Source organism: Theobroma umbraticum, unplaced genomic scaffold (genome assembly GCF_002168275.2).
Source record: "Theobroma umbraticum cultivar Fairchild unplaced genomic scaffold, ASM216827v3 scaffold_20.0, whole genome shotgun sequence".
Taxonomy (NCBI): domain Eukaryota; kingdom Viridiplantae; phylum Streptophyta; class Magnoliopsida; order Malvales; family Malvaceae; genus Theobroma; species Theobroma umbraticum.
Window position 1 is genome coordinate 3,850,059 of NW_018397266.1, and position 10,777 is coordinate 3,860,835.

General features: G+C 34.3%; 1 protein-coding gene across 1 annotated transcript; it reads left to right on the forward strand.

The window, feature by feature from the left end:
- Positions 1-1,918: 1,918 nt before the first annotated feature.
- TNO1 (TGN-related, localized SYP41 interacting protein) lies at positions 1,919-10,063 on the forward strand. Its single transcript, XM_021437116.1, has 10 exons — positions 1,919-2,057; positions 2,143-2,266; positions 2,382-2,672; positions 2,750-5,248; positions 5,634-6,164; positions 6,260-7,118; positions 7,216-7,862; positions 9,129-9,276; positions 9,389-9,470; positions 9,605-10,063. The coding sequence occupies exons 2-10, from the start codon at positions 2,189-2,191 to the stop codon at positions 9,705-9,707; spliced, it is 5,238 nt and encodes a 1,745-aa protein (XP_021292791.1). The 5' UTR covers positions 1,919-2,057; positions 2,143-2,188; the 3' UTR covers positions 9,708-10,063.
- Positions 10,064-10,777: the final 714 nt, after the last annotated feature.

Genomic DNA, 10,777 nt, shown 5'->3' on the forward strand with positions numbered 1-10,777 from the left:
TGCTGTTTCAATATCATATCCATTTAGACGAATATCTTTAAAATTTAACATATTTTTTTGAGACTTAGTAGAATATAATGCTTTATTGATTATAACTTTTGTTCTTCTAGGTAGTAATATATTGGCCCTTCCAGAACCTTTAATTAATTTTATACTATCAAATATTATATTGATATTGGTTTCTTTTAATTTTAAATGAGAAAAATATTTCTTATCTTTAAAAATAGTATATGTTGTAGCACTATCTGTTAGACATATATCTTTATAATTGATCTTTGATCTAATGAGAGAAATATCTATATTTCCTCTAATAAAACTAGACATATAATAGGAAATTTGAAAGTTAACACAAAAGAACATTATATATTTTAATACATGAATATATTATTTACATGTAACAAGAACATAAACAAATGCATTTTCCTAGTAGACTAATATTAAAACATATTAATAAACTCATTAGTAAATTTCATTTTTGAACGTTTCCATCATCATCACCAATCATAGCATCACCAATTAGATAATCAATTCATTTTTTAGGATGAACATAAAATTCAACAACATCCAAATGTGTTACATTAACTTAATCATCATTGTATATTAAATGAGCAGAAAGAGCACTATTACTAATAATTTAAAAAAAAAGTTTAATTTTTTTGGTTCCATATGTTAAACACTCATATTGAAGACTAACTTCAAGTTTGAGTCATTAATTATTTTTTTTAATTAAGAAAATAAATGAATTCAAAGTTTTTATTATATCTAATGTTATTTTTTATAATGAATTTTTATTATTTTGATTAAATTTCATACAATTTTTGTTTACTTGTACCTTACACTAATGTACTATGAGTTTGCTAAAAAGTACAGAAACACACAGTTTTTACTTTTTTTACTGTCATTTTAGGATATATTAAAACGTGAAATGCTTCAAGATGAATGTTTTCTTTTTATAAGAAATGCTAGGACACTTAATATAATATATTTTATAATTTTTTATTTAAATATTGAATAAAATAGTTTTTAAAATAATAATTTAACTAAAAAGATATTAAAAATATATTTACTGAACATATTTATTATTATTATTTTATTATTATTATTATAATTAATTTTCTTAGATAACGTTGGTATGAGAAAAGTGAGAGTATATAATTTAAAATATACCTAAGTAAATTATATTTATTTTGCAACAAACCTATGTAATGTAAGATTGTAATACAATCATGTACTGCCAACAGAGGTAGTGTGATTATAATAAAAAAACTAATGCAATCAAATTGTATTGTATTCTGTAATATTATTAAATACATTTTTACCTTTTAATTTTTTTATCTTGTTAAAAACATTATATAATGTTATAATTTATTTTTTATATAAATTTTGAAAGATTTTTTTATTATTCTTAATAGTTATAGTGACTGTCAATAAAATTTTTATTATCTTTTGAAGAAAAAAAATTAAAATAAAATATATAATATAATAAATTATATTAACAAATAAAAATAAAATATATAAAATTATATTAAAAATAATATAAATTAATAATAAAAATATAAATATATTAAACTTATATTTTAATAAATAAAAATAATTTTAAAAATAAACATTATATTTTTAATAAAATACTTATAAATTAAATACTATAATATTATTTTTTTATATTTTATATTTTATTTTACTTATATACTAAACACTATCATATTATTTTTTTCTAAAATCACCCTAATTACAATTATATATAATCACATTTCAATGTAAAATATCAAACATCATCTAATTTTTAGCTTATTTCAATCAACTTTTCAACCAATGCCATGAGAGGACAAATCATGGACCGCATGTCACGTGTGAACTTCGTCAAACAAATCATTGACCGCGTGAAAAGAGTGATCCTTATGAAATAGAGACAGTCAGACGGCAACGCCAAGAATAAAAACATCAATAAAAAAATTAATAAAATAAAAAAATTATTACTGCATAAACTGCAAATTCTCGAATCTAAGCACAATCAGGATCTCATCTGTGCATCACTTCACTGTAGAATTTAGATTCAGGTCAAATCTATTAATCTTCCTTGATTTCTTGGATTTTTTTATTCATTTTTTTTACGTATTAAATTGTTATGGATTTTTCTTGCAGATCTTGAGTTGTTTCTATTTATTATAAATTTATATGACAAGTAGAAATGTCGGAAAATCACGATTGGGAGAATTCTGGAGCTGTTGAAAATGGAGCAATTTACCCTCAATCTTCGACTAATCAGGTTTTGTTTTTAGGAATGTTTTTCAATTGAAATCTAATTTTTTGTCATTGTTAATAGGGAAAATGTGCAATTTGGTATATTTATTTTTTTAAGTATGATTTATTTTGTTTTGTAGTCAATACGGGAAGCGGAATCTATTGAGTTGTCTCATGTTGATAGCAAAGAAGATATGTTTGTGGATGCTTCAGATGAGTTGAATAATGATAATAGGGAAGCTGGAACTCCAACTGCGCGTGAAAATGAGGTCGTTATAGAGGAACAGAACGCGGTAGCTAGACAGTTCGATGACGTGGATAATATTGCACACAATAGTGAAGATAATCACTTTGTCAGTGAAATGGAACGCATGCGCGCTTTGCTGGAGCAGGCTGTTGATGACAAGGAGAAATTTGAAATCAGATACAAGGTTTTGTGTGTTTATTTAGTGTGTGTGCGTGTTGGTCAATGATTTTTATGTTTTACTTAGGGTTTTACTGTGTGCAGGAAGAGAGGGAGGCGCTTGAGAAGGAGATTTATATGAAGGATCAAGAGATTGAAGGGCTAAATGCGAAGTTTATGAGTTCCATAGCAGAAGCAGAGAAGGGGGTTTATGTGGAGAAGAACCAGCAATGTGAGGTTGCACTGGAGAGGATTTTGGCTGCTCTTGGGTCGGTTGTTGATCAAGGAGAATTGTTTGGTGATCCTGGTGGGGAGCAGATTGACCTTGTTGAGAAAAGCACTTTGGCATTAATTGAGAAGTATAAGCAGTTTCTTTTTGAGGTTAATCAACTTAGGCAGTGTTTGACAAAGGCTGAATCCGATTTTGGTGTGCAGGAGTTTAGTACTGTATTTGTTGCTGCACGTGATGAGTTATTTGAGTTCAGGAGGAAGGAAGCAGAGCTGGTTGCAAAAATAGGTTTTTTGGAAGATGAAAATAGGAAATTGCTTGAACAAGTTGAAAGTGAGAAAGGGACGGTGGAGATGCTAAATTCGGAGCTTGGAAAAGCAAAGACAGAGGCTGAGCAGGAAAAGATGAGGTGTGCTCATACCAAGGAAAAGCTGAGCATGGCTGTGACAAAAGGGAAAGCTTTGGTTCAGCAGCGGGACTCACTGAAGCAGTCTCTGGCTGATAAAACAAGTGAGCTTCAGAGATGTTTGGTTGAATTGCAAGAGAAGTCGAGTGCCCTCGAAGCTGCTGAATTACTGAAGGAAGAGTTGGTGAAGAGTGAAAATTCGGTTGCATCATTGCAAGAATCACTCTTGCAAAAGACCTTGGTTGTTGAGACATTTGAACACATCCTGTCCCAGATTGATGTACCGGAGGAACTGCAGTCAGTTGATATTGTGGGAAGAGCTAGATGGCTTGTTAATGAAAGAAATGAACTGAAGGGTGTTTCCTTGGACTTCTACAGATTGAAAGATACCATTTATGCAATTGATTTACCTGAAAATGTCTCCTTTACTGATTTAGATTCTCGTTTGGGTTGGCTTAAGGAATCTTTTTACAGGGCTAAAGATGAAATAAATATGTTGCAAAATGAAATTGCCACAACAAAGGAAGCTGCATGTGATGAGATTGATCATTTGAGTGCTTCACTTTCGACTGTACAACAAGAGAAGGATTACATTAAGGAAGAGTTAGATCAACTTGGAATTAAATATGAGGAAATTGTTGGCAAGGTGCATCAGATATCATTGGACAAGGATCATTTAAGTGCTTCACTTGCAGGAGAACTGACAGAGAAGGATTATATTCAAAAGGAGTTGGATGACCTTACAAGTAAACATGAAAAGGTAGTTGAGAAGGTCCATCAACTTTCATCAGAGAAAGCTCAGATGTTAAGGATGCTGGTTGAGGGTTCTGGAATAATGATGGATGATCAAGAGGGGATTGAGGACACTTCTTCTAGTTTACCCATTCTAATTGATAGGTGCTTTGTGAAGATAAAAGAACAAACGAGTGCCTCTTCGGATACTCCTTTTGTGGATGCAGAACTATTTGAAAATCTTCGAAGTCTTTTGTATATTAGGAACCTGGAGTTGATGCTTTGTAAGGAAATACTAGACGAAGATAGTCTGGCAAGGTCACAGCTGAATGATCTGTCAAATCAGTTCACAGTGGCTTCTCAGGAACTTTTTGTGCTGAAGGAGGAGAAAGATGTGCTGCAAAAAGATCTTGAACGATCAGAGGAGAAATCTGGTCTGCTGAGGGAAAAGTTATCAATGGCAGTTAAGAAAGGAAAGGGATTGGTTCAAGATCGGGAAAACTTGAAACTTCTTCTTGAGGAAAAGAACTCAGAAATTGAGAACTTGAGGCTAGAGTTACAACAGCAAGAATCTACCGTTGCTGAGTGCAGGGATCAGATCAGTACTTTATCTAATGATTTAGAGTGCATCCCAAAGTTGGAGAGTGATCTTGCAGCTATGAAAGAGCAAAGGGATCAATTCGAGAAGTTCTTATTTGAGAGCAATAACATATTGCAGAGAGTAAGCGAATCAATTGATCGCATTGTTATTCCAGTTGATTCAGCATTTGAAGAGCCTATAGCAAAGCTGAACTGGCTTGCTGGGTATATTGATGATTGTCAGACTGCCAAGACACAGACTGAACAAGAGTTGAGGGAAGTAAAGGAAGAGGCTAGTACCCTTACTGTCAAGCTAGCAGAAGCCCAAGCAATTATCAAATCACTGGAAGATGCATTGGCTGTTGCAAACAAAGATTTATCTCAACTTGCTGAAGAGAAGAGGGAGTTGGAATTTTGTAAGAAAAATATAGAAGTAGAGTTGCAGAAAGCAAATGAAGAAACTCATTCACAAACTAACAAGTTTGCTGAGACTAGTGAGGCTAGAAAGTCACTTGAGGAGGCATTGTCACTGGCAGAAAATAACATTTCCTTGCTTATCAGTGAGAAAGAGGAGGCTCAAGGTAGCAGAGCTGCCTCAGAGATGGAGGTGGAGAAAATGAGGGAGGAAGTTGCTATTCAGACCAGCAGGCTCACAGAAGCATATAATACTATAAAGTCACTTGAATATGCACTTTCTCAGGCAGAGATGAATGTTGCTTCACTAACTGAACAAAGTAACAATTCACAAGTGGAAATAACCAACTTAGAGAATGAGCTAAAGAAGCTAAAAGATGAAACTGAGACCCAGAAAGCAACAGAAATAGAGTTGCAGAAAGCAATCGAGGAAGCTCATTCACAAACTAACAAGTTTGCTGAGACTAGTGAGGCTAGAAAGTCACTTGAAGAGGCATTGTCACTGGCAGAAAATAAATTTCCTTGCTTATCAGTGAAAAGAGGAGGCTCAAGGTAGCAGAGCTGCTTCAGAGATGGAGGTGGAGAAAGTGAGGGAGGAAGTTGCTATTCAGACCTGCAGACTTAGAGAGGCATATAACACTATAAAGTCACTTGAAAATGCACTTTCCCAGGCAGAGATGAATGTTGCTTCACTAACTGAACAAAGTAACAATTCACAAGTGGAAATAACCAACTTGGAGAATGAGCTAAAACAGCTAAAAGATGAAACTGAGACCCTGGCTAGCAAGCTGGCAGATGCTGGCACGACCATTAAATCACTAGAAGATGCATCGGTTAAGTCAGAAAAGGATTTTTCTGCACTTCAAGGTGAGAAAACAACTGCTGATCAGGAGATATCAACTCTCAATTCGAAACTGAATGCATGCATGGAAGAGTTGGCGGGAACCAGTGGCAACTTAGCAAACAGATCCATAGAGTTGATTGGTCATATTAACAATCTTCAAATGCTCATTGCAGACCAAAGTTTGTTGTCTACGATAAAACAATGCTTTGACAGGAATTTGGAGCACTTTAAAGTCATGGATCTTACCATTAAAAACACAAGGGACCATTTGGTTGACAAGGATTTAGAACTGCTGCAAGGTCAACCACTCATGGAGGTGATACCGAACTTTCCTTTTTCTTTTAGCTCCTGAATGAGTTGAAGGCATTTATTATTATTATTATTATAACTGGCTCTTTTCATTTACTACAGGATATCGCTCATCTAGCAAGACGTTTCTCCATTGATATCGATAATACTGTGAACATTGAGATGGAGAATGATGAAGCAAATGCGGTACATGCTAATGATGTTTCTTCAGGTTTTAGAAGGACTGCAGAAGGGTTCCAGTTGCGAAACAAAATCCTTGCAGATAGTTTTGAAGGTTTTTCAACCTTCCTAGATGAGTCAATAGCAGCCTTGTCAAAAAAATTACAGGCAGCAAAGGATGAGGTAAAAAGTATGGTCGAGAATATGGAATCCTTGAAACAAAATGTCAAAAACCTGGAAATGCGTGAACAGGAAAAGGAGAAAGCTATAGCCATGTTACGGAATGATTTTGCCATTTTATTCTCTGCTTGTACAGATGCAACTACAGACCTGCAGTTTGAAGTTAAGAACAATCTTATAGAATTTAGCTCTCTTCCTGGGCTTGAAAAATTGAACCATGTTTTGCACCCAGAAGTGGAAGAATTTGTTGGAGATGACATGGCTCAGACAGAGGTTGCTGGCAACAAATATGCTAAGACAGCTGAGAAGTTGTTGACTGCTACTAGAAAAGTTCAAAGTCTGGCAAAGTTGTTTGAAACTACAAGTACAGCGGTGGCCACTATCATTCATAATTTACAGAAAGAATTGGAAGATACCAGGAGCACCTCTGAGAAAGCCATTGAAGAAAGAGACATATATCAAAGTAGGGTTTTCAAGTTGGAGAGTGATGTAGAAGCATTAGAAGATTCATGCAGAGAAGTGAGGCTTAAGTTAGAGGATTATCAGGCCAAAGAGGACAGATGGAAAGAAAAAGAGTCAGAACTTTCATCATTGAACCTTAGTTTGTTGATGAAAGAAAAAGGTAAATGTCTTCCTTCTCACCTTGTTAATCTTGTGCTCTTGATTGTCAATCGTCATTAATCTTTATTATGTTCTTGTTTATCATATTGTTGTTACAGAAGCTGAAGAGCCTTTCCTGTCAGCATCTCAATTAAGAACTCTATTGGACAAGCTAAGTGGGATTGAAACTCCTCTTGTCGAGTCAAAAGACCTGGAGCCCCATACCTCAGCTGATGTTAAGAAACTGTTTTCTGTTGTTGATAATTTCACTGATCTGCAGAATCAAATAAATTTGCTATCTTATGAGAAGGAAGAACTACAGTCTACACTTTCAAGACAGATTTTTGAAATTGAGCATCTTAAAGAAGAAATTGGAAAAAATGTTAGAAATAAGCCAGACTTGGAAGAGATGAAAACGGAGTTGTCTGAGGTTACATATGGTTTGGAGAAGATCATTGCTGTATTGGGAGGTAAAGAGTTTACTGGAGGCCAAAATTCTGTTGGTATGAAAGCACTTTTACCTGTTTTAGAAAAACAGGTTAATACGCTGTTGTTGGAGGCTGAAAATTCAAAATACAAAGCACAGGAACTTGGTACCAAGTTGCTTGGAAGCCAAATGATTGTGGATGAATTGTCAACTAAGGTTAAGTTACTTGAAGATTCTCTTCAGAGTAGGACTGTGCTGCCTGAGATTGTCCAGGAAAGGAGCATCTTTGAAGCACCTTCAGCACCCACTGGTTCAGAAATATCTGAAATTGAAGATGCGGTACATACTGTTTCTTACAACATTCTCATTATCAACTTAATTTATGAAGTTTATCTTGTCGCTATGAACTGTCTGTGGTTTGATACATGTATTACTAGCTTGTTTTATTCAACTAGCATTTTAGTTATTGTGTCCTCAGTATTGTGCAGATCTAGCTGTCTAAGATGATGCCTTGAAATCATGCATAAAAAAAATAAAGAGTTGGGTTGTAAGCTGCTTACTTGAGTTGTGATTCTTAGGCAGATATTTAAGTTTATTTTTTAGGATATTAAAAAATATATTATGCATGGCAGTTCAAGTGACCCCACTCAATTCTTAAAATGCTTAATTTGTAATTCATGGACAAGTACTATATCAAAGGTAACTGCATGAGATAATATCTCATTGTAATAATTTTTTTATATGTACTTAATTTTTTTGAATAATTAAAACTTTTGGGTTTAAATGCAAAACTTTATTTAATAATACAATGTGAAAAAAGTATGTTCATATAATGCAAATTATATTTAAGAACCCACTGAAATTTTTTTCTAAGTAAGCCACTGCTTACTGATAGCTTAAAATTATATGTATGAATGATTCTTTAGTTTAAGTGCAGTGTAAAAGATCTATTTTTTGTGAATGAAACTGCTTCAATGATTACCATACTGTTTTACTTTATGACAGATTTAGTTCTTTGACCGAAATGTTTTATGGCTCGTAGTGATCTCAGAGAACTTAATTATGAACTTTTCATGTACCAAATGACTGATTGATGTAATCTTTGATTCTTAACTTGATTATATGTATTATTAGGACATCTTCAAGTGATAGTTGGATATTCGATCCTCTACATTGAGAACAGTGCATGTTGGTAGATGAGGATTTCAGTGTCACTTCCCAATAGTACAGTGTGTGAATATGGAATTGGATGGATTAGGGAAATTTTTTTTTGCAATGCATGTTTGATGAAATCATATGGGAAATGTTTGAATTAGTTTGTGGTAACTAATATTGTTGTAAAGAAAAAAAGTGGTGATAGTTACAGACTGTTACTTGCATAATCATGTGACTCTTTGAACTGTCTGTATATTCATTTCATGATGATGTCACTCCCAAATGGAAATGCTTTCCTTTTGTAAATTTGAAGCATATCTCTCTCTCCCATTTAAATCTGAAACTGGATTTCTCAAGTGTTTTGTATTCTGTTTGCTTCAACTGATAGTGTCATACATCCCTTGCAAATTCTGCTATTGGAGATCTAATAACTTTTTTATGCTTATGCAGGGATCACTTGGAAAGAGTACAATATCTCCTGTGCAATCAGCTGCTCACGTGCGAACTATGCGAAAAGGATCAACGGACCATCTTGCACTTAATATTGACTTGGAATCTGATCGCCTGATAAACAATGAGGAAACTGATGAGGACAAAGGTCGGCATTCCTTAGAATGCCTTCTCTTTTTTTTTTTTTGAAAAAATAATTTCTCATTAGTACAAGTCTCAGAATTTGCAGAACTTAAACATATGCACCCATTTTTTGGCAGGTCATTTGTTCAAGTCTCTCAACACATCTGGCCTCATCCCAAAACAAGGAAAGTTGATTGCAGATCGAGTTGACGGAATTTGGTAAAATGCTCTACCCATTTTATGAGGGAAAGGGGAAAATTCTTTTTTTCTTCCTAGAGGGAATATTAAGTTCTTGCTTTCTATGTAATTTACTTGTTTGCTATGATCTTGACATCTGTTTTGAATTGCTACAGGGCATCTGGTGGCCGAGCTCTAAGTAGTCGTCCCAGAGCAAGACTAGGCCTCATTGCCTATTGTCTTCTCCTGCATATATGGCTAGTGGGAACCATTTTGTAACCAAGATTGCGATCATCAATCCTCTGGACCAAAGCCTTACCATTTCGTGATCAGCTCCTGAAAATTGTATAATAGATAATATCGTAGTCATTCTTTCTCATTCTTTTGTTTTTCCCTCATCTAACTCTTCTTAACATATGGTGCCTATTAGGTTGGTATACATATTCTTACCATTATATGCATTCTTTGCAATAGCCTTATTTTAGAAACCGCAGAGAATGTAAGGTTCAAATTGTCAAGGCAATAAGTCAGCATTGTGCCTCTGTTGTCTGAAGTGAGACATTGAGCATATGCAATTTGTGATGGATCATAGACAAAATTGAGATACAAGTGTTCTTAGATGTAGTTTTGAAATATGTCCTGCCATCGTTTTAGGTAACATGGCCCTTCATGGTTGTCGTCATATTACACAGTGACGCTGATACTTTCAAGTCGATTTTAGCCTCCTATTGCGGGCCGCTTTGGTGAAGGTTTAAATCCGCTAAGAGGTCTTGAAAATCGTTGTTAATAATCATAAAAAAATAGAAAGTGTTGTAACCAGTAGGAAACACAGATGTTCGACTTGTTCGTCTGTTCTTCAATCTTGGGACTTAACGTTTTCTTTTTTAAAAAAAAAAAAACGAAAAGATGGCATTTGAAGACCCAAGTAGGCTCTACGCCAGTACTTCCGAAACTAAGCTTCCAATATTCCACGTGGCTTGGAGTTAAACGCGAGGAAGGGAAAGGAAGAGGAGTTTAAGGCGTCATCTCATCTCATGGTTAGTTTCGGAGGCATTGGATATTTGATATTTTGTATTTGCGCTCCACTTGCATTCTTCCTCATCCTCCTTGGTCCTTAAACATGACATTATAGCTTTTTTGTTTTTGGTAATTTGACATCTACATCTTCTAATTCTAGTTGGGAACGTAGAAAAGAAGCATTAGAATACTGCAGGAAAAAGGTTTGGCTTCCATTGAGTTTCTCTCGCCCTCTCTCCCTCCTCCTTTCTTTTCGTGTTCTACTTATCTCGTTTTCTTTAAAAATTGGGGTGTAACAGATTAAAGGTACATCCATTTGGATTCGGAAGCTG

Coding starts and splice junctions, on each gene's coding strand:
- TNO1 (XM_021437116.1), top strand. CDS start 2,189: ATGTCGGAAAATCACGATTGGGAGAATTCTGGAGCTGTTGAAAATGGA. Junction 6,165..6,259: donor AAGGTCAACCACTCATGGAG/GTGATACCGAAC, acceptor CATTTACTACAG/GATATCGCTCATCTAGCAAG. Junction 9,277..9,388: donor GGAAACTGATGAGGACAAAG/GTCGGCATTCCT, acceptor ATTTTTTGGCAG/GTCATTTGTTCAAGTCTCTC.